Source organism: Sander vitreus, chromosome 4 (genome assembly GCF_031162955.1).
Source record: "Sander vitreus isolate 19-12246 chromosome 4, sanVit1, whole genome shotgun sequence".
NCBI lineage: Eukaryota > Metazoa > Chordata > Actinopteri > Perciformes > Percidae > Sander > Sander vitreus.
Window position 1 is genome coordinate 20,757,422 of NC_135858.1, and position 25,171 is coordinate 20,782,592.

The window sequence follows — 25,171 nt, forward strand, 5'->3', positions numbered from 1 at the left end:
CTGCCATGAGACTGGGCTGAGTGTTTTCACTTTACATCATTTGATAATATAAAGATATCTATTAGTGCAGCTTTAACTGATAAGCTACCACTCTGTAAACCAGATCAATATGTTTCATATTTAAACTAAAAAAATAGTAATTTGCAACCCAAGTGTAGATATGTTCTGTTTTCAGTTGAGCCTCGGTCTTCAGAGAAGCAAATGAAAGGAATAAAATAATCAAGAGTGACATTTATACGGTATCAATAAAGAACATGCAATGTAAACAATAAAAGTTAAGAAAGTTTATTACATGTTTATATACAAACAACCCTGCAAGGCACACCTTTTGTTTAAATAGGAATATACAATACATTTTATTCTTGAAAGCAAACAGGTTTTAGTTTTGAAATATATATTAATACAAGTGTTTAATGTTGGACACAGAGAGAAGGCCCCAAGTTGTGGATGTTTTAGTCAACACAAATAATAGAGAAAAAAAACAAACACTTTATGATGTAAACAACTCAACATCTTTTATATGGTAAATTAACATATTTAAATGTTGGACAAATTGTGTAGAAAAATGGACCATCAGTGCCTTCTGATGAAGACAGTGTGTCCTTTGTCATGATTAAAATATGCAGTACAGACAAAAACACCATACTATAAAATTAGTTTAAGAGCTAAACTCTGTACTTGAAAGCTTAACCATAGAGAAGAAGAAGCTTAGCTGTTTGTCATCATCATAGGACTAAAAACACAAGAGCTCTTATTTTGTACTTGGGCTGATATGATATGAAACTGCAGAGTCATATTCCCTGACTAAGGCCATCCAGATTCAAGCAAGGTGTATTTTTGTTAGGAAAATTACACGTTATCTAATTTATTGGTTAAGCTTAAACACAATTGCAAAATTGCCTTTTATAATACACTCTGTTATTCATTTATCTTTGTTAGGCCGTGGATAAGCACACTTGAAACAGGGAAGAAGAGAGACAGAGAAGAAAATAAAATAAAAAGCTGTTCAGCTGTAATGAACATCTATGTGAATTGGCATTTGGAAGTCATCTTTTTTTCATGAAGAAAAACAGGGTAAACCAGGGCAACCTAGGCATCCACATAAAAAGCATACAGTTATAGTTGCATTCTTTACATTCTTCAGTACAGACTATTGATCATGTATCAGTCATGTCATTCTGTCACCTCGCTGAAGCTGCCTTTATAACAAAAAAAAACATTGTCCAACATCAATCAGGACATTTTGTTGTGACTGCTCGCAGCACATAAAGCAAAGATTGAAAGATGAAAGGATGCTCATGACAAAGGCCTGTCGTGACTTATGAAACAAAACAAAACTGAACGGGGCGAAAAAACATAAAATGGTTGGGACTTCAAGCTTAGAAACATTAAGATGCAGGCTGTCCTTTTACACAGTTTTCCATCATAAAGGGCAATGACCCACCGTAACAGATTTGACAGATGTCAGATCCCTTCAGTGGCTGCTGACTTACTCCATCTGTAAAACCTCTTTACCTTACAACTACAAGTTCAACAAAGGTCCATCAATGTTGCAGCTTTCTCATTTATTCGCCAAGAAATACCAGCAGGTGCCTGACCAGAGATGACCATTTTAGAGGCCTAGAAGGGCTGACAAAGAAGGGGTTATTCGGCATCTTTTCCTGGGCCACCTCCTCTGCTGTTTCAGAGTCTGGCTGTGTGTTTTATTGAATATTACTATTGCTGATGTTCCGGATGGTTTGCCATCATCATGCCAGGAGGCCAAGTCGCTTGACCTTAGCAGACAGGAAAGAGTGGATGATGAAGACAATAGTCTTAGGGCAAGAGCGGAGGTCCAGTTGCTGAAAGAAAAGATAGAGTTTGGGGAGCAGGAAATTTGAAAGAGAAAAAAAAAAGTGAATTCATTAAATGTGTCTTCTCATGTCAAGATTACTTCACTTTCATCTCTCCCTTGTTCTCCTCCTGATCTAACAGAAGTGTGTGTAGAGCCATTGCTAACAGTCCTCTAGCTCCGTACTGCGCTAAACTCCCGCCCACTTTCTAGAGGTCCAATCAAATGCGGAGGATTTGACTTACCACTCAAATATTACACAGTACAGAAGCTAAATACACTCCAACTTCCATTTCACTGGGACTTTAATGCTGTTATCCAATAGATTTCCTTCAATCACAAACATTCTCACCAACTGTCCTGTTAGATAACAACAATTTAAGCTAACTTTGCCATATTCAATACAACGGCTCAAATTTATGGTGGTTATAATTTAACAATATTAAAAATGTAACATGTCCAATGGAAAACAGTAACTTACAATCTCGGCCTCGGGGCCTCCAAAGTCGAGGAACATCATGCGAACTCCATCATCTGAGGACATTCTTAGGCGCTCAAAGGGCTGCTGAAGCAGAATACTTTTCCTGACACCCATCTCTTCAGTGAATAGTGTGAAACCCTCATCAATGTGGACTCCCAGGGTGCACTCCTTCCCATTCCAACTACAGGCTGCCAGGGTAGAAAAGGAAAACAGGGCTTACATAGAGGAAGGCAATGTAATGATTTTCAAACTCACAGCTCAAATTGTTCTCAAATAAATCTGGATTTATTACATAATTCTTGTGCACTCATGTTGTTGTGAGCTCAGTGTTACAGTGTTGATACAGAGCCCAGAATTCTTGGACGTATCCTATGAATGTGACACTGAAATGATAACAATACGATTCAAATTATGGTTATTGTTAAGATAAGATAATATGTCTTAGTTAAATGGAACACTAAAATAAGACCATTTAAGGTTTTAGAAATGTTTGCACCACCCCATGCTACCAGCAGAGGACAGTGTAACAGCATTACTAAACTGCCCCGACCTGATTGCTGTCTCACTAGTTAGTATTACTACATTTCCAGAAGAAACGTTGATGACTAAAATGCAGAATCTGGATCATGGAAATGAAAAGAGTTGCAGACATAGGCTTATAAGACACCATATATACAGATGTACTTGAAATAAAAAAAAAAAATGTGTTGCCTCCTCTCAAGCTCTTTATAAAAACCAAAGGCTTTCCTTTCTAAAAACCCAGTTTAAGTCTTTCATAAACATGCAGGCAGAAGAAATCTCCAGAGATTGAGGACATTTTACTAAAGACTACAGTTCCTAAATCACTGTGCAAGAAACAATACATAGTAACTCCTAATCCTGCTTTGTGAGACAGGCCGCTTTTATGGAGTGAAATGTTTGTGTGTCTCCGTTGAATAGAAACCATGTCTTGTGCCCAGGCAGTAATTGTTTGGATTAAAAACAATTGAGGTATGTTCACAGATATGATTGAGGAGTTTGATCAATATAATCAGCATTTCTGATTGTCATCAGATCAGAATTGAAAACATAAGAGTGTTATATAATGCATGACACAAACATCTTTAGAAGCTTGCCTTGCATTAGTCAGTGTAAAATACCTGTCAATCAATTTTAGAGTGACAGCAGTGTTGTGTTTCGAGTTGAGGTTGAGGTGGAGTTAAAACACTGCAGACTGCTGATTGGTCAGAAACGATTGTCACTAGTGAGGCACAGGACTTCCTGCACAAACGTGCAATTTTTAAAATAGCCAAGCTAGCATCAATTGCGCGAGCGACTACGCCGCACACAACGCCGTACAATTGAAATAACTGGCACCTCAACACAATTCTTTCTTATGCACTTTAGTATAGAACTGATTTGCTTCTTATCATGTGGCATGTAGTCTCGCTTTGCCAGACCTTCCTCCACAGCGCTGCGGAGGAGGGTCTGGCTAGGCCACACAGCATTCCCGGATGCGAGAAAAACGTGCTCTGGTTTATTGGCATTTCTTTAAACTAATCACAATCCTCTTGGGCGGTGCTAAGCAACGGGAAGAGCCGCGGTGCCACTGCAAAATAGCCTCGGGAAGGAACTTGTTTTGGTGGAACGTGTATGTTCAAAAGTTGTTTTAGTCATGAAACAGAAAACTCAGATTGGACAGATAGTCTAGCTAGCTGTCTGGATTTACCCTGCAGAGATCTGAGGAGCAGTTAACCATAGTCCTCAGAAATCCACCAGAGTTTAAAGTGCCAAAGTGCAACACAAAGGAAGCCCAAGGCAACGGATATCCGGCCTAAATGAGTGAAATACGGGGGAATTTCCATTGGCAACGGAGCAATCCCAAAAGTGGAACATCGAGGATATAGACTGTGGCAAATAACATTTAGTGAATGTATCAAAACAAACTTGCAGTGCCATGAGAAGAGGGTGACCCTAGTAGGAGTCAGACCTTGAACCTTGGTTGCGTCATTCAGAACAAAATTTAAATGTTTCTACTCGTAGGTGAAGGAACTGTGTAGCAAGATTGAACTGGGAGTCAAACAAATCTCTGTATCAGTACCCGTGGTGACCTCCTTGATGAGCTCAGCAGCATTATGGCAACCCTCCACCAGCAGATGAGTCCAGGTGGACAGCTCCTTGGCAGAATCCACTCTGAACACATGGGTCTCCACCCCTTGCTTAGTGCCAGAACGCAGGCCAAATGAGAGGTCAGAGTCCAGGAGAGGAGAACTTTTTCCTGGGCCAGAGTGGACCAGTCTGAAGGGGAGAGGAGAAAGTATGAGAAGAACGTGGATGAAAAAGAGGGTAACTAAGATTCATAGGAAAGGATGAGCCAGAAGAGCAAATGAAGGGGTATGCATGTTTGTGTGTTACAGATGTAAAAAAGTGAGATGTGGAGTGCACAGGAGAGAAAGAAGGGAATGAAAAACACATGAGTCATAGGGTCTGGTTTCACTAATGTTTTCCAAATGAATGTGACGTTATGAGGCAAAATGTCCAACGATCCAGTAATGGAAAGAGTGAGCTTGTGCTCTCCCAACTGGGCCAAAACAAACGGAAAGGTCTGTTAACTCAAAACTGGGCAGCTCAGGGTGGAGGACAGAGATGTATTAAATGCCAAATGTGCTACGTGTGCTAAGTGTGTTAATAAATATTGAGTACTGTATGAGGTGTATGTGTATATACGCAGGCATTTGTGTATTTGAACCTGGTAGCAATAAGCGGGTGACTCTTGGTGGGGCTGCTGAGGCTCTCTTTGCTTTCAGGCAAGCAGGGATACAGGAGCAGGTCTCTGTCGGTCAACATGGCCAGTACTGGTTTCTCTGGACCCTGGGTCACCTGCACAGTTGTAGCAGAGTTGAAGAAATAATTTAAACTCACTCATAGGGTACTTAGGATTACCATACATGGCACATTTATGACAGTAAGGCCCATGGACATCAGTTGGTTGCAGTTATGAATCTTGGATCCAGTTGTTACACAGCCGTAAATGAACTTGTGTGCATGTGTGCTTCCAGTAGTTCTGTGCTGCTGCATTTACTTTAAGACAGGATTCAAGTTTAATGTGTTGGTAGGTTGTCTTTCTCAGAAAGACATTAAAAAAGACACAAAGGCATACAACATATAGGAAGAAATAAACAGGGCACCATGGCATACTAAAAACAACATGCCGAATACTGTCTTGCAGTATGGACTAGAGATGAGCCGATACCGATACTGGTATCGGTATCGTGCTGGTATCGGCATTGGGAAGTACTGGTGATTATGCACCAATCCGATACAACGTAATAAAGCCCTAAAGAAAATCTACGTTAAAGTAGTTTATTTATGTTATTTTTCCGTTATAACTGACTGGAGAATAAAAGAAAGTTCTGTGCGTTCATTCACACAAAGAGTTTAACCTGAGCCAGGCCGACAACAAAGATAGAAATAATATCACATCCATACAGGGATAGTAGTATACAGTTGTTAAAACATAATAAAATATATGACACACTGGTATCGGATCGGTACTCGGTATCGGCCGATACACAAGTTCAGGTATCAGAATCGGTATCGGGAAGCAAAAAATGGTATCGGGCCATCTCTAGTATGGACCATCTACGTCTGTATTCTGTATTCTACCTGCTCTGTAATCCAGCCCAGATGTTTGACCTCCATGCCAAGGTGCATGCTCTTCATCTCCTCCTTCACTCGTGGTAAAAGGTTGGCAGCACCAGTCTGGATGGCATTGTACCAGGACTGAGCCATGGCTGGGTCTTTTGCCCGCAGAAACACAGAGTTCTTTCTGCTGGACGAAATCACCTCAAAATACCTGGCAGATGAGATGAGAGGACGAGAGAGGGAAGCAAGCAGGGATACAAAAAAAATGGATAAAAGGGGCAGTAAGAGAAACAAAACACAAATGGCAAAGAGAGAAAAGCTTGAGGATGAAGAGGAAGTTTCAGATTACATAACAAAGAGAATTTGTGAATGGTATGGGGTAAGAAGTCCACTTTACAATATTCTCTCTGAGCCAATTTGTTATTTTCAGGTTGAGATCTGTCAGACTTTTTTTCTTGAGGAAAGTATAAACTGAAAATCGAAATATTATGTCAAACTTCTAACATGCTGTACCTGTTTTCTGTGTCCGGGGGGCACTGTTTTCGTAACACCTGGCACATCTTCAGCGGGATGCTGCGGGGCTCCTTCATCTCAGCAGGTGAGAGTTCAGTGCCCCTCTGCGGAGTGGAGGGGGGAGAATCCCAGGGGAGGGCCGCCCCAGGGGACCCCGAGTTTTTAAAGAAGGCCGACATCTCCTTGATGTACTTCACTGAAGCAAAGCAAGAGTGTGAGAGAGAGAATTAGATAAACGGGCAGAAGGCAAGAGGACAAAGGGAAAAGGAATTTGGAATATGAATATGGAGCCTTCAGGTTCGGAGATGAGTTGAAAGCTGAAGCAGTACATTAAGAGCTTTAAAAAGAAATTCATGTGAAAGAAATTCTTTCCCTCTTCAGATTTCTCCGCTTTTCTAAAGTGCTTATCATGCTCTTTCATGATGAAAAAAATATTCCTAACATGGCAAATAGGGATGCTAATTTAGTTTGTTTTCTTCTGACCAATAGCCGATCCTCATTAACAGATCATTACCGTTAACAAGCAGGCAACTGAGTCCCAGTTCACCCATCCGGGAGAAGTAGCAGCCACATGTTGCGTGCATTGTCGTGGACACATGCAGCCTCTTTCCCAGTACATTTCTACCGCATCAATGCAAGGTTGTCAGCTGTGTGTCTGCCTTGCATACTCTGTGTTAGTAGGACAGCCGATTTCATCGATATAGTCGGTGGCATGTTATTGTCACGCAACAAGTTGTGAGCACCACCCAGCAATCGGTCATGACAGCAAAAAATTTAGCAGAAAAAAAAGAGTTTTGCGCTTTAAGCTCTCCAATAAAAGGCACGTGTGGTTGCATGTCACCCCCATCAGTTGTTTTTAAGAAATAGATTGTATAACCTACTTTTCTTTTACCAGGCAACACACCTTTTTTTTAAAAAAAAAAAAAAAAAAAATGTTTAACTGATTCGTATTGTCGGTTAACAATTAAACGGTTAAGTATAAACATCCCGAATGGCAAATGTTTCTTCCTATCTATAGCTATGTAGTAAACACCCATATTCAATCAGGAGAGACTCCGTTGCAGATATGCAAACATTTATTTATAAGATATAACCAGTAAGTTTAACATAATTATTTGGAGATTAGAGTCCATTGTAAAGGGGTATCTATACAAATGTAATGTTTAGGAAAACCAAACATATCCCCCAATGGAATCTAGACACTGGTGGTGGTGAGAAAATCCGAAGATGTAAAAACGAGCCGTCAACCGGGAGAAGACCGAGAACACCGTCAAAAATGCCTGGAGGTAGAAGGGGAGGAGGCGGGTGGCACTCTCGTCTGAAAATACAACTGACAGAAGCAGGAGAGAGAACAGATTTAAAACATGGTAGTATGCTGTGATTGGTTAGAACATAAGTGCCCGATTCTAATTGGTATACAGAACCGTAACACCCACTGCCCAGCTGATCAGTTAAAGAGAAGAGAGACAACGTAATAGAAGTCTCCCTGACAGAATTTACGCTGAGCTACATTAGTATGATTTACTGAAAAAAACAAAAACACAACGGCTGGAGTTAGTGAATATATATATATATCATCATATCATCTTTTTTTCTTTCTTTAATGTTGTGTTTTTGTTGTATGTGGGTGATTCTGCCATGGGAGGGCCTGTCTTGAGCACCAGCTGGAGGCAGAGAGGGGATGTGGTTTCCTCCAGCTGTGCACTGACACTGTGTGGCACGGATGAAGTGTTGGGGAATACACAGGCCACATTGTAAATCTCTTCATAATTGTCATTTATAATCTAACTGAATTGTTTAGTAATTTGTTTTAATCAGTTTTTTGCATTCATGTGCTTTGTGTTTTTTTTTAATCTTGGGTTTTGTGTTTTATCGCTGCACAACCAATTGCCCTTTGGGGACAAATAAAGTGATTCATTGACAGAAATTGAAATTGGTTGATTACAGCCTATAACAACTATCGATCAACAGTGGTACTTGGGTTGTCATGCCGACACGAGTCAATGCGGTCAATGCGACAATGACTGTTGTGTACTCTGTATGACTGACAGTGGCATCCATGCATCCATAATTACAGAGAACAGGTGGGTTAAGAGCACATAACTACACTGTGGGATAGAAATTACACTATTCAGAAATCTAGTTACAACATTTTTTCCATGTGATATATTTATTTGGGATAATATTGTACCCTATATTTTTTTATGAATTCCTCATAATTAAAAAATAAAATGATTAACAAATTATTTATGCTCTTCTTGATTTGTTTCCAGATAACTGGTCCTATATTATTTCATAACTAGTGTGTTAGTAAAAAAAGGTGTTACCTAATAAGTATTTATTACAAGATCTTCATATTTACAAAGTTGTTGCCCCACAATTCATATTTTGTTCCAGCTTTAGACCATATTCATTATTTAAGTGGCCTCTAATTGTAAAATCTGGACCAAAATTACTTTAACATTTTTGTTATTAAAAAATACAATAATTCAAAAATAACTGTTTTCCAAATACTACAATATTGCAACCCATGATTATAAGAATTGTATTATATTGTTGTTGTTTTTTTTATATTATATATATTTTTTGGCATCATCCAGCTCTATTCTGCTCACATCTCCTTTTAAATGCCTTTACCTTCCACACCCACCCACCCACACACGCACGCACGCACGCACGCACGCACGCACACACGCACACACGCACACACACACACACACACACACACACACACACACACACACACGCACACACGCACACACACACACACACACACACACACAAACAGCTCCAGTCCGATAGACTGTGGTATGAGTTTGGCAGAAGTAGCCACTCCTGGACTAAAAATAGCCAAGAGGACATGGCAAGGCATGAGGCTGAAGGCTGAGCTCTGGTTTCACTGGGGAAGTGCAAAGTGATCTTGCACAGTACAAGAGGCATGTAGTCAGAGGGCAAGCAGAAGAGTCACAGAACAGGACTGAGGAGTGAGAGAGCGGGCTTCCACCATTCCCAAAATAGTGCGCCTGCCAGCCAGTCAGTCAGTCTGTCTGCCAGCCATACAGTTATTTTGTTAAAACTACAAGCAGTACATCATATCTATGACTGTGTAGTGGCTCTTACTCTCTAATGGTTTTATTTCACTACAAACAGTGTACTAGTAATTCAGATTTTACATTCTTCTCTTCTATCAGGAGGTGGCAGAGTGATTAAAGAGAGGGTCAAAGGTCACAAAAGGGTCCATCTGAAATGTCTTTGAGAAAGAACTCTGAGCACCCCTAACACACGTTCTAACTCACTGACATTCAATCTGTAACACTGCTTGTTTCATCTGTCGGTTTAAGCAATGGCTTTAGCTTTCACACATAGGACTCTGTTGTGGAAAAGTGTCATGTTGATTCTGTTCAAAAGGACACGACCGCTATGGATGTAAAGCTCACATGATTGGCATCTAGCCCGAGCTGGCGATGATGAGCAAGGCGAGAGATTGTTCACTTGTTATCTTGTCCTTGGCACGGTGAAACAACAGTTTTCACATTTTAGTGTCAAACCAAGCCATCTCCAGCCATTCTTATAAAAGCAATCTCTCATTTCAGTCCTATCTGCCACTTCAAGATCCAAGTCCCAAAATGTCACTTTCTTGTCTCCCATGATTGGTTCTAATGCTATATGCAGAAATGTCAAATGTAAAAATAATAAAATAAAACTGAGTGCTTTTAATATCAAAGTAACTGCATGTACTTGCATGTGAGCACCGTTCAAAAACCGTGCAGAAATGTTACATGGTCTGAAGCAGGAAAACTACCAGAACAATGTTTATGGAAAAAAAGACTCTTTTTCAAACGTGGTGAAGCCAACATTTACAGTAAAACTGAGAATTTCAGGACTAAAGTGCATGTCTGAAGGGGGATTAGGTGGCTGCAGAAAAGGGCATGACCTAAATGCTAAAAACTATAAACACACAGCAGCTCCTCTGAGTAAGCAGAATGTTCACTGTCTTCTCGTCTGCAAACTCTTCTTCCTTTGAAAACTTCTTTCTCAATAATATTGTCCTAGATCTCTAATCTGCAATATTTCCCTCTCTCCCTCTCTTCAGAGATTAGGTCAGTTCCCTTCTCAGTCTGATGTGGGTAGTGGATCATTTCTCTCAAATCTACTGTCTAAAGAATCACTGAGAAAAACGACTTTTTCCCCACTTTGGATTTAGAGTATTAAAACTGCCTCACATACTCTCTCTGTCCCCCCCATCTCTCTCCCTGTCTCACTCACTCACTTACTCACTGACTGTGGTCTACCAGTATGGTTTCCACAAACATTTATGACACACACAGTCTGGGTTTATCACAAACATTTGCTCACACACTTAAATGGATAATTACATATGCAAACACACATAAATTAGCACAAAAAGTAATGCATATCCAAAAATGTATTTATGGTGTGGAATCCCAATTCCTGAGTATCGAGCCTCAGTGCTTTTTTAGTGTCCAAGGAGTGGCGAGGACAGAGTTCCGAAAGCTGGCTCAGATTTGTACTCTTTTTACTTGTTCTTTAGCAATTTTTCCCAATTATAAACTGTACGCATTTCTTTCATGACTGCTTGTGTTTAAATAACATTTAAGAATTCTGACATTTTGGTTGGATAAAGAAAAGGGATTTTATTCTTCAAAGAAACAGGAAAGAAAGTTTTGCTTAACCTTGTATTGGTACCAAAATGCAGGTATGATATCGGCACTGCTATAGCAAATTTTATACAGCCTTATACAGTAGGTATCCCAGTAGGGTATGAAGGACCTGAGTGTAAAATCCCTTCTTCATTACCACTGTTTTTTGTTCAATGCCCCCCCCGTAACATTACGTACATGACCCTAATGCATTGGAAGTGTCCACAAAATTTTATTTATCCCTTTTCTACCACAGAATGTCACTTGTTTACTTGCCTCATGTACACTATGCAGAATCAGATCAAAGTAGCATAACAGGTTGTTTTTTTGCATTTGTAGACAAAACCAGACACATTGGGGATGTGTAGACTGGGAAGCAGTGAGCAACCGATACGTACCAGCTACAGCTTTGAAGTAGCTGTCAACTTGCATACGTAATGTTTCATGGAAATGAGCTTCTGTCCATTTGTTCCTGTGCCAACCCATTGATGTTTATACCATGGGGTAGCCTTCCTTGTTGCTGGACCGAGGCCATTCAAAATTGATGTGGTCAATCTCAATATGGCAGGCTAGGCCACACAACTGGGAATGGAAATGGGATTGCCTACATTATTGTGGAATACAAGTGGAAGTCATCATAGAAGACATCCTGAGCCCTGCAAGGATACTGAATAAGAAAGAGCTGCAGGTTTTCTCAAAGACGGGCACTTCAAAAATTGGTTATCTGTATATGATAAGGATGTCTCAGTCATGCAACTAGCGCTACACTTTAAATAATAAAAGTTTCTTAAGAACATTGTGGGAGAAAGTCAGGAGTGAGACAGCAAGCATAGCTGCAGGTGCTAATATCTGGCACATAAACAGTGTTCCATTCTCAGTGGTCATTATTCTTTATTATGTAAGACTGAGTTTATGTTTGCGATTCATGCTGCACAAACTGCAGAATAGAATAGGCTGGGGAAAAACACCAATCATAGCAAGTATAAGTAGATTTACTTTTGTAAAGAGGCTTCATTACTATTACAAAAAACGATGGGGACATGATCTCATTGGCGTTTCCCAGATTAGAAATGTCAGGCATTAACTGTGGCCCCACGTAACAAATTGGACAAGATAGTGTTGAATGAAAAGGAGAGGAGAGGGATGGAGAATCAAGGGGCAGAAGTAAAGGAATGAACAACATGGAAAAGAGAGAGAGACAGGAAGAAAAAGATTGAGAGAGAGTAAGACAGGCGATACAGAGAGACCAAACATACAGTTAAGCTCAGCCAGAAATGTAGCCATGAATACCAGTGGCGGCACATTCAATACAGAGCTAAAATTAGCTGAGATGGCACTGTTATTACTTTAGCTTATCTGGCAGCCAGCGAAACAACTTTTGTACTGTGTGCGTGCACGTGCATGTGTGTGTGCACGAGGAGTTCCTTTGCTTCTTCTGCAGAATCTGCCACTAAGCTTTTCCTGTTAAAGTCTTTACATTGAACCTCACAAATACTGACCAGACATTTTCAGCCAATTCAGTTTTGACACAATTCACTTAACTGTGGTTTTGAAAAGCTTTTTCTATTTACAGTCCAAAATGCCAAAGCACAAGTTTAAATTTTCAAACTGTGTGCTAAGCCAATACTCTCCATTGTGTTCACACACACGCACGCACGCACACGCGCACACACACACACACACACACACACACACACACACACACACACACACACACACACACAGATGGTTTAAGGATTCTGAGAATTGCTTCTAAAGGTATCTAAACAGAAAACCAGTAAGTTGATGTAGTTGGAAGTTATGAATATGCTTCAAAACATTCGGTCAAAAGTGCCATTAGCTTGTAAAAGGCAAAACAATGCTCTAAAGCTAAACACCATGCCCCCCCCACACCAGCAACTGGTTACCGTGGGAGCTGCTGGAATGTCATTGGCCAGTCAGCCACCTCAGAAGCATGCTGTTGGCGCTGTCATCTATGTCAGACAAAGAATGTCCCAATGTTACACCACCAACAAGGAAAAATGTCTTGGGCCAAAACAACATCATAAATAACTGCAAAATAACAGGAACACTTGCTGTTTTCATTCTGTAAATTGAGGTCAATTGAGGTAAAAGAAAATTACAGCCATTACTGAGCCCCCTTAAAAAGTCTGCCAATCGTAAATTAGATGGTGTATAAAATTAGGATTTTGAGACAGTAAAGATGAGGATTGTGCAAAAGCGGATGCAACTAAATATTAGAAAGATGTCGCTTATATTTTACAGATTTAGTAACCAAAAAAAACGGAACATGTGGCGAGTTCAGCCGTACAGTATAGACATTGTTATCAGCCAACGTTAAATAATTTCAGATCACATGTTGGCGGATAAATTACAGAAATCGCAGTACAGAGTACAGTGTACTGATTAAAGCAGCTTTAAAAGGGATTCTTATAAAAAATGTTTGTTCATGTTACAAACCTAATAACATTTGTTAATATTCACATCAGCCTAAAAAATGTATCAGTCAGGCTCTATTGTGCAGAGAAATGCATGGTTTTCTACTCTGACTTACCAAACCCTCAGGTGGTGTTAATGTCTGTTTTGAGGCATGTGAGAACATGTGCAAATGAAAAAGTGTACATCCATGCCTTCTTTCAGGGATCTCATGTACAGGTAATAAATGTTAGGTTTATGTGTCCCCAGTGTTTCGCTGATTAATGTGTGTCTCTAACTGGCAGCGCCAGTCAACGGAAAATTTCCCCTGTTCTGAATGATTTAGATAAGTTCATTGTTCCTATAGCCCATCTCATTAAAATCATGGATGAATGCCAACCTTGGTATAAGGTATGGCATGAGAGAGACTGAGGGCAGAGCACACCAAATCAGACTTTAAAACTAATTTACATACTGCCAAGCACACTTTACTTTGCATAGTGTGTCAGGAGAGTTAATTATCCTAATTCAACAAAGTGAAAGTGAAGGAAACTTTAGCAGGATCTGGCAGAGGACAAGAACAGAGCGGAAGGGAGGTTGAGCGACATATCCACTTTACTTTCCAGCTTTTTTTTTTTTTATTTTGCGTCTGGAGAACTGTTTCCATTTTTAGCTTTCATGTATATTTGCCTGGTGTGATTCAAAGTACTAACTTGCTGTGCGACTTATAAACCTCATTTGCAGTGTGTTCTCTTCTATAATGAGTCAAATGAAAGTGATGTTAACATGTGATTCTCAATTTATAAATAGCGATGGGCTTTGGAAGAAAACTGAAATACTTTATAAATGTCACTGAAAAGTTACACAATGCATAATATAGACAAAATAGTGGGTTATTATGGGCAAGTGTATATATGAAATCCTAAGTAGCCATATTGAAAATTCAGTGGTGAAAGGAATAATAGATTTAGGTTGGCTGGTACATCGGCAGTTTTTTACAAATGCTGAAAAAGTCATTCATCTTTTTTATTTATTTTGTTTGTATGTATGCATGTATTTTATTCTGAAAAAGGGTTGCATACACACTTTCCCATGCCACCCGTTTGTCCATCCCCTACACGCACATGCTGCACAATACTGTGAGATGGTTCAGTGGAGTCTAAGCCTGTAATAAAGTGAGAGAGTGGCACAAAGACTGGGCCAACAATTTATCAGGGGCCCCGGACCAGGGCAGTGGGGTTCAGAGGGGGCCAGTTAAGCAAACTTGACGCCACAGAGGGAGAGAGGCTCTGAGGGAAAGTTGTGATTTAATAAAGCTGTGTTATTTTTGCGGGTTAATCCATTCCCTCGCTTGAGTCTAAGCACAATGTCATCATGGGCCAGCAGCTCTGAAGGAAAAGGAGCCAAGCTTTGTGCCCAGAGGGTTAGAGGTTTCACAGCAGGGATGCACAGAGAAATGTAGGACAGAAACAGTAAATACAGTACGTTCACGAGAGTGCAGGAGAAGATGAGTGGTGTGGACAGGAATTATTCTATGATTACATCCCATGACAGTTTGATTTAAATACACACACATTTTAAATGGACTTTGTTGCTCCTTCTCGGCTGTTTCTATTCAGTTTTTGAGAGAGTAATATATAGTGGCAGTGCAAAAAAAAATTTATATTAATTTGCTTTTCGTGAAAACAAAGCATTTATATTACTTCACACTCACTTTAACCACACAAACAACACTGAGACAGTAGCTAGAGGACAGAAACACTAAAACAACATTCAATACAGCCCACTAGTGTGGATTTTTCCAAATAACTTGCACCAAGAAAGTAAAAAAGTTGGACTTTCCTGAGCGATGGCTACATTTGTGATTGTTTATCTTAGAGAATTGGAGCACCAGATGGGTGGGATTTTTTTCTCAGAAAGTGCCAAGTACATTGTCAGTAACGGCACACATCTTCTTGTGTCCTGGTAGGACCCAGATCTGGTGGATATGTAGGGATCCTGAACTGAAGGTTTTTCGACCAGGTATGGGGAACAACATCAACTTCTATAGGTGAGCTAGTGTGTGTGTTTAAGTCTGCTTGTGTGCGTTGGAGTCAAATATGCAGTGGTGAAATGGAAGCAGGAAAGAACTGGCCAGCAACTTTTTCAGTCAGCTGCTGCACACTGGAAAATGTACAGACAACTTTGCATTGCATTTCTTTCCAGACAAATTATTTTCTCATTCCTCAGTTTCACAGACCGCTTCACTCATCCCACCCGAAAAGAAAAAAATAACAGCAAAAATAAGATTAGATTAGATAAGAATGAAGAGATGAGAGCAAAGTGAGCCTTGAAAACAAAGATCCAAGAAAGTAGAGGGATGTGGCTGAGGGATTCAGTCAGGCTACAATGGGAAGGTTTATTTTCAAAGTAATAATTATAATGTCACAGGAGCGCGAGCTAGAAAGTTTTAATTAGGTGATAAAGTACATGCATGTCATTGGCGTTAACTGTACAGCTCCAGCATCAACACTGGTTGGGTTCATACATTCAAATCTTGACACTCAAAATCCCAAAGCATGAATTTTTAGCAGACAGAATCTAGGTTAGAAACTGATTTATTGGTTTATTAATTGTTCGCAGGCTCATCACTAAACCATCCGGGTTTGATTAATCATAGCCCACAGTGGAATATTGCCAAATGTACTTCTCAACTAGCAATTACAGTTGACAGACAGGTTAAATTGAAAAAAAGAGGAAACATTGAAAAAGGGTATGTCCAATCCACAATTTTAAATTGGTTTTCCATTTATGAAAGGCGATTCATCTGCAACATTGTCTAATGGACGCTACCATACGCACATGTTTTTAAAGACATATTTCTTTAGATGTCAGTGAAAGTCAGCAAAGCAAGGAATATAACGAAGACAGCAGACACTGTGGCAAAGGACACACCAGTGACTAATAATCCAGCGTGACAAGCTATCCAGGCAGTGTTTGGGGACAGTATGAGAAATGTACTAATCCTGCAGGTCTGACTCAGAAGAGAAAAAGACAGCATTCTCATGCTGCAGACAATCACATCCTACAATTACAATATATCTTAAAATGTTTTAAGGTGCCTTTAGACTGTGCCACAACAGTGTTCACATAAGTTCATGGCATGTCACACCGTATGAGATGGGTCTGATAAAATCGTGGTCAGCAATGGAGCAATGTCAGATTATGGGATGCATGAGCAGTGAATCGTAGCGCTACAATATAAGTAGAAAAAAAAACATGTGACCAGAGGCATATCCACAAAACCACTCTTATGTTTTGAAAATGCAGCAAAACAGAGAATTTTGGATTAACAACCAAATTTTACCACATTTCTCTCACGATTGTCAAACTTTCACCTCAGACGGCCAGAAATCACACAGTGTAAAGGGGCCTTTAGAAATTAGAGCCCTCCAATTTCCCAGCGAAACAAACTTATGCACACAGATTGTGACAACTTGGAAGATATCACCAGTTTGCATCAGCTGTTCTAATCTAGTGGAACCACCCCCTTCAAAACTGATGAATTTATTCTGTCCCGGTGTGCGCCAGTAAAAGGAGAGCACTTCCGTGTTATAAGGATTGAGTGGAACGAGACGAACGGAGGGCAGTACACAGGGTCAGCGGCTCTATAGCTCGGTTGTGCAGCAGTTAAATTAAAGGTTGTCTTAATCCCTTAAAATAAAACGTTTACGCTGAATTCGCTACTGACGGCTTCTTACTGATCTGCCTCCCTGAAAACTCCGGACCACGCCACTTCCACCTCTCAGCTGTTCTCCGACATCGATCTTCCACCCACAACTCCCGCTCAACCCCGGACTGGATTCACGGACTGACTGTACTGACTACTTGACTGACTAGACTGAAGTCTGTAAGTGCAACAACTCTATACTTTACCTGACAGTGTCTTTATGAACGGACTAAAAGATTGTGTTTGAAACAAACTGACTGGATTTTCTCTAACAACATACAACTGACATAAAACTTTAACCAACTAAGACTATCTTAGATGTCAGGAGAGAGACCTGGCTGGCACCCCATGACTATATAACAAAAACATAAAACGGATAAAGACAAACTGTCACAAGATGCGCTACTGGAGAAACGAGAAACACAAGACAGTCAAACAACTACTGGAAAGAACACTCCAATCCACATGAAGATGCTCCTGCCACCCACCAGATGAATAGATTAGCTGCTACACATCAAGACTAACTCTCACTCTGACTGTGCTGAGGATGCGTGGCCTAAAGACACCACCTGAGAATTTGCAGTTGGAAACTGTGAATTAAGAAAATCTCACTTGCCTCCCTGGCTACCTGTATGCCACGGTCCAATAACGGACATTGGCCACCCTCTGTATCAGCACTACAGGTAGAAGTACTATATGTGCGTGTGCAAATTCATATGCAAGTGCCTGCACTTACACACAAGTCGTCTACAAACGTATTACAGACCAGATCATGTGTAAACAGCCAACACGATTGAGGCTCATGCTGCTTCAGTAACAGAACCTGAAGTTGTACAGAATGAATTTTAGACAAACACTGAATGGTACAGACAGTCTTAAAGCCCAGACACACCGACCAGACGGCCGACCCTCGGCAGAAAAGGCAGATGATACCCGAGTTGGTCAAAAAGGTGCCTCGGAACACACCAAAGCGACGAGACGTAATACGTCTCCATAACATCAGGCGTCGCTAATCTGTATTGTTGCCCAAAAATGAAAACCGGCAGCTGATTGGACGAACGCGTCACGTGGGTCTGGTTTCTCCGGAAATTCAAAGACAGACTGTCATGGCGGCTTGTTCAGAATATGATCTCATATTGTACTAAAATAGTTCACCGAAACGTGTTTCTGAAAACATTTTAAATAGGCCATGCAGTTGCTGAATCTGTCTTCATTTCAGATCAACAAAGGTCAGTTTAAAAGATTTTCGTCAGATTTTGAGAGACTCTAGTCACGCTCATTCCGCTCCCTGTTTCCGGGTTAGCACTCTACCAGTCAGATGGGTCATTTCAGTCCGACTGCCAGCAGTGCCCGCCACGCCGATTATACATGTGAAATCGGCCAAAATGAAGGACGACGGCCCCTCGGACGGATGACGGCACGGAACACACCGAACAGACTCGAGTCACTGACCTCGCCAGACTGTCCAACGGCCGATTATCGGCTCGGTGTGTAGTAGGCTTTAGCCAGCAGCACGCTGTGTCCCAAAAAGGGGCTTTAAACTTTACTCCTGAAAGTCATTATGTTCCATCAATAAATCACTTTACCAGACTTAAATCAGTGCAGGAAGATAGGCCTGGAGTATATATCTCTGCTGGCCTTGCTTAAAAAGACTATATGGTATGTATCTTCTCTTGAGGTGATATAGTCACATATGCCCTAAAGCAAAATGTAACTCAAACTGTCTGCACTATTCAGCCTTTTGAAGGGCTGCCTGTCCCGCCCTTGTACTAATAACTGACTATAGTTATACTATTATGAAAAAGATCTTACGTGACACACATACTGTAATCAAAGTGGTTGATAATGTATCTACTGTTTAACAGCAAAGTGCTGCAGATCACACAACTTTATGTATGAATACATGCAGTTGTTGAGAGTAGCTGCTACATTGTTAGCAGCTAAATGGGGATCCGAATAAAGGAAAGTACAAAGGCAGTAAGTTAAAGTGTTTGATGCAGGGAGAAGCACAAGTTGTGTGCTGGGTGTCAGAAAGAGAGAGAGAGATTGAGTTTGGGGTTAGCTCTTGGTGAGAACGCTGACAAAGCATCCTTCAGCTATTACTTATCACTGACACAAATGAACCTCTTCAAAACTAATCTCACCTCAGGCGTACCTGAAACACATTCCTACTTGTGCATATTTAATATTCACATTCTGACTGTTCTAAAGCTTTATTAATGCACTTCCAGAGGAATGATGCAGTCAATGTAGTCACATGTATTAAATACAATCAAAAGTGCAACCACGGTGGCCACTGAGACTTCATATTAATAGCTATAATGAAACTCCACGAAAGGCATGATCTTAACAGTGTGGCCACACATGACTATAGCTGGTTATGTAATTTTAAGGAGAGAGCAGCACACTTCAATTAATTTTTAGCATCTGTATCAACACACTTTAGGATGAAGGAAAAAAAAAAAACTGACAAGTTATTTTGAGTGGCATATATAGTGTATAGGACAGGCGTTTCAAATCACTGAGCAATCAACATGAACATAGAAACAGATCACATAGAGCTGTAATTTATTGCCAAGAAAGCCCTTCGATGTCCATAAGTAAACAATCTAGGTATCAGCAAAGTAGAAAGTCCCAGATTAAAAAGCAAAGTAGAAAAAACAAATGAAAGCAACATTTTAAATGTTCTGGAGACCTGTCTTGCTGAATAACCTTTCTATTTACTCTACATGTACGTTCCTGTTGATTGCCATGTGAGCTCTTTAATTTGAATCGCCTGTTGTGTGTCACACAGGCTGACTGCTGTTTTTAATTTCCTGAAGAAGGCAAAATGTGTAAAAATGATGTGTGCTTTCAACTTCTTCCACCATTGGTCATTGGTGCAGTAGTTAAAGATGAGCGACGGCATACAAAAATTAACTTAACACAAATCTATCTTTCAAACACAGCTTGAAACAAAGACGTTCAGCAATGACATCATCAAGCAACAAGTTCTGAATATATTTGGCGATGAGATTACATTTGTGAGCAGAATTTATGTTTTGCTTCATTGTGGTGTTAACCGCAATAAACAAACAAATGTTTAAGATATCCTTGAGAAATTGTACATTTACTGTCACTGAATTATTAAATCCACTCACCAGCCATGGTTAAATACACATTTTAAAGGTTGGGCCTTTGTTTACACTAGGGCTCTTATGGAGTTATATTCCTATATTTATTCAAGAGCGCATTATTTAAATTTGAGAGCATTTCTCACTAATATTACGTTCAGATGTTGTAATAATTTCCCTCAAAACCTTTCTCTCACACTCAAATAGTCACTGCTCGCGCTTGGATTTGCTGTGCTTGTGCTCAAACTTTCTGCTTGGACTCAGATATTTCTCCTTGCACTCAGGCTGATTCTGCGTGCTTGCAAATCTTCTCCTCTCGGATTTTTCCTGCGCTCTCTGATTGTTTGTGTGACAACCCTATCAAAATTCAGCAACCAATAGAATGCCAGCTGTAGTGTTGACCAATGAAATGATCCCTGCCCCGTTGAGGGTGCGTTCGTTTTATGTTAAACATCCGTTGCGGAGGGCTCCTCTGTAACCATGGATCTGTAACCCAAGTTTATTTACCCCCGCCGTCCATCGCTTTATTATTAGTATATGTCAATAATGTGCACAGAATGGTCGACGCTCTTTCACCTGCACCCATCAGAAAACGGGAGAAAGCTTTGAAGTGGGACATATCAAGTTACGTACACAACTATGAGGGTGAGTAACATAAATTAAGCACATAGCATATGGCGTTAGCCATAGCTAGCCTAGCTTGATGTCCGTAAACAAATAGCTTTTCTTTGTACCGGTAGTTTAGCTAGCTAGATTGAACGACATATGACGGACAGTATGTGTGTATTTACAACTGGTATTTAATGACCCCACTTTGTATTTTTTCCTCGTTTGGTTAACAATGTTCCTGGGGATTTGGCTAATTTCAGACATGCTAGCATATAGCCTAGCTTGATGTCCATAAACAAATAGATTTTCTTTATAGTTTAGCTAGATTGAACAACATATGATGGACGGTATGTGTGTATTTAATGACCCCACTTTGATTTTTTCCTAGTTTGGTTAACCTTGTTCCTGGGGATTTGGCTAATTTCATGTTAGAGCCAATAGTAAAACCTAAACTGTAATATAACTGAAAGAACACCAGAAACTGGATTGTTTATGTCCGTTTTTGCATCACTGTTGTGTGTTGTTCATCAGAATTTAGTCTTCATTCCTTCATATAACATTAGTTTGAAAATGATGGATTCATATCAGTTTGTATAAAACGTAATGTTAAGTACAATTTTATCACTATAATAAAAACAGATCTAGAAATGATTTGCTCCTTAAATAGCAGTTTTTTTATGAATACAAAGCAAACTGAACAGAAAAAAAACAAGCATTTTCTTTTCTTTTCTTCCAGTTGAGGATGAAGGGCTCGACCAATGCTGCATCATAGCAGCACAGTGTCTTATCACCAACCCATGAAAGCTAGAAGTCACCCTGCTGCTCCAGATCTACCTACTGTATGGCTGGCTACAGACTACAACCATCTGCAACATCATCAACAGCTGCACTTAAAGTCTCTTGGGGTCATATGGGACTCGGTTGTTCTCCATACTGCATCATACACTATATTATTTTTCTGTTTTGTTATATTAGTAGGCTACAGACAACACTAAGAATCATTACTTAATCACAGTATATATTATTCTGGTGTACACTGTTGACTTGACTCACTGCTATTGATTATACGTCACTTTAGCTTGCTACTACCTCATAACTTTACCTTAATTGCTCTTGTATAGTTAATTTATCTTCTACTAGTTGTATATACCTCCTATTTAATTCAATTATTCTTAACTTGTGTTGCAATACCTGAATTATCCCTCTTGTGAACACTAGGCTTATCTTATCTTTATTTTAGTTCATATCATAACCCTGCTCACAAACTCACCTGTACCTGGGTCATCTGTTTGCCAATATCAATGTTCCTGCTACAGTAAATCCTACAGGCAAAGTGTACTGCTTCACAGGAGTATGAACCATACGCTTTTTAGGTTTTGTGTCAAATATTGTGCAGTTTGTTATGAATTACTCATTGTTTTGTAAAGGTAAATTAAAGCCGTTTAACAACCTGCAAGTGTCCACTCTGGTAAATTTAATTGTACTGTTTTTTTTTATAAATATTACAGAACATGAAAAACCTACTTGCCTTGATAAGGGTTTTAATTTGTTGCAAATATGAACATGGCTTTAATAATCTATCTTATTTCTCTGAAAAACTACAATGATTTAAGAAATATCAGTGATACTTATCAACATTTATTGAATTGATTGTATATGTGGGCAGACATTACAGGTACCTATTCATGTAAGCAGAGAACACAATAGTTTGTTCTCTCTTTTATCCCTTGGATTATGCAGGTGATGGTGCAGAAACGGGTGAAGTCCTTATAGATCTCTGGCACTTTGAGGACAGAGATCCAGCAACTCTCCACTGTCAAATTATCAACACATAAGATATTAGGTGTACATAGCTTTCTTTAACATCATTACTATCTTACCTTACCTTCTCTGCTTTGGATTTGTGGACATCACAGTAATTTTCTCTCCCGGGCCTTGTTGTGCACCCTGTGAATTTAAGCAAGATAAAGAAATGATAAGTGTACGTAACATGATTTTACAGTTAAATTATTATCAGACTTGCCAACGTTCTTGATTTGTGCCACTGTTGCCTGCCCTCTGCACACAGGTGAGTACAGGGGGAACCAATGGGATTTTGCGTTTGGAGTAATGTACTGACTGGAACAACACAGTAGTGTAGTTGTATAACACTGGTCCATGCACACGGTGCAGCTGTGATGCAGCTCAACAGGGGTACTTCAGCCCCACCTGGAAGAAGGGAAACTGAAACACAATACTTGTTTTTTTTCTGTTCAGTTTGCTTTGTATTGATTTCATTAGGGTAAAATGTTTTTCAGTTATTACAGTTATGGTTTTACTATTATCTCTAGCATGTCTGAAATTAGCCAAATCCCCAGGAACATGGTTAACCAAACGAGGAAAAAATACAAAGTGGGGTCATTAAATACCAGTTGTAAATACACACATCCTATCCGTCATATGTCGTTCAATCTAGCTAGCTAAACTACCGGTATAAAGAAAAGCTATTTGTTTATGGACATCAAGCTAGGCTAGCTATGGCTAGCGCCATATGCTATGTGCTTAATTTATGTTACTCACCCTCATAGTTGTGTACGTAACTTGATATGTCCCACTTCAAAGCTTTCTCCCGTTTCCTGATGGGTGCAGGTGAAAGAGCGTCGACCATTCTGTGCACATTATTGACATATACTAATAATAAAGCGATGGACGGCGGGGGTAAATAAACTTGGGTTACAGAGGAGCCCTCCGCAACGGATGTTCTAACATAAAACGAACGCACCCTCAACGGGGCAGGGATCATTTCATTGGTCAACACTACAGCTGGCATTCTATTGGTTGCTGAATTTTGATAGGGTTGTCACACAAACAATCAGAGAGCGCAGGAGAGATCTGAGAGGAGAAGATTTGCAAGCGCGCAGAATCAGCCTGAGTGCAAGGAGAAATATCTGAGTCCAAGCACAAAGTTTGAGCACAAGCACAGCAAATCCAAGCGCGAGCAGTGACTATTTGAGTGTGAGAGAAAGGTTTTGAGGGAAATTATTACATTACATTATTACATTACATTACAAATAATGCGCTCTTGAATAAAGATAGGAATATAACTCCATAGGCTCTAGACTAACTTTTTCCCCACTGTCCCAAAAACAGGTTAACAGGATTTATTTTAAAATAATCCAGATTTATCTGAGTTAACTTTTGTAAAGCACTTTGTAATCAATAACAGCAACATTAGGCTTGGGCAGTATCTATTTTTTCATATGACATTTTATACAGTATACGGTATAAGATGGTATTCATGTAAAAAAGAAGAACGAAAGTAAAACCTATGCTGCTGGTGATCAAAGTCATTGTAGCATGTATGGCATTGTCTACGCTACAATGCTGTGAGTCTAATATGCAATTAGCCTACTTAGACAAGTCTTGCTGTGGTTATAATACTGTTAACAGGCCTATAGGAAATAAGCGCTCTTCTTACATAGATTATTGCTGGAGGACCCGCAGCAGTGTCCTTCAGTATAAAAAGGAGTGAATGTATCTAGTTACTTTCATCGCCGACAGAAGTTTGGTAAAATGTAAACACTGGTGTAAAGTGACTGTAACTCCAAACTCAAAGTATGTTTTACCTCCAAACTGCTCTTAGCTTAAGTACTTCAGTACATATATTTACTGTAGACTTGTTGTGTTGTCACATTAAACTGCAGTCCAATGTTTAATGCTTCATGTTTCTGATGTTGTTCTGCTGTGTGTTTAGCTCAGTTAGCTGTAAGCTCTACTAGCTCTGTTAGCTGTAAGCTCTATTAGCTCCTCTTGCTCTAATAGCTCTGTGAACTGTTAGCTGCACTCGCTCAATTAGCTCCGTTAGCTCTGTTAGCCAAACACATCCCAGGACTCTGCTGCCTGCCGTCTGCTAACAGCTAACTAGCTCTCTCCTGTCGATTTCAACTGCCGATGTAGCATTATCAGGGAAATTCCAGGGAGTTCATTCCCTGGACACGTAAATAGAAAGCTGTTTGTAGTAACAGTAGAAACAGTAATTGGTTCAGTTTGTCATTTGCTAAGCTATAGTTTACATAGGCCACATACATACATACATACATTTTTGTAGTATGTCGCAGAGGCGTCCTGGGGAACATCTCCGTTCATCCCAAACACATTTTATATTGTCCCCTGGACGATGGGACGCCAAATGTCTCGAGTCCTGGTTTACGCCAATAAAAAATATTTAAGTCTTTA

General features: G+C 39.9%; 1 protein-coding gene across 1 annotated transcript in view; it reads right to left on the reverse strand.

Annotated features, from left to right (window-relative positions):
- Nucleotides 1–269: 269 nt before the first annotated feature.
- snta1 (syntrophin, alpha 1) overlaps nucleotides 270–25,171 on the reverse strand; it is a 38,518-nt gene continuing 13,616 nt past the window's right edge. Inside the window, exons 3-8 of the mRNA XM_078248970.1 lie at nucleotides 6,450–6,645; nucleotides 5,958–6,147; nucleotides 5,041–5,171; nucleotides 4,393–4,589; nucleotides 2,313–2,500; nucleotides 270–1,841 (exon numbers count right to left, since the gene is read on the reverse strand). Coding sequence (XP_078105096.1) covers nucleotides 1,749–1,841; nucleotides 2,313–2,500; nucleotides 4,393–4,589; nucleotides 5,041–5,171; nucleotides 5,958–6,147; nucleotides 6,450–6,645 — 995 coding nt within the window. The 3' untranslated portion in view covers nucleotides 270–1,748. The remainder of the gene's footprint in view (nucleotides 1,842–2,312; nucleotides 2,501–4,392; nucleotides 4,590–5,040; nucleotides 5,172–5,957; nucleotides 6,148–6,449; nucleotides 6,646–25,171) is intronic.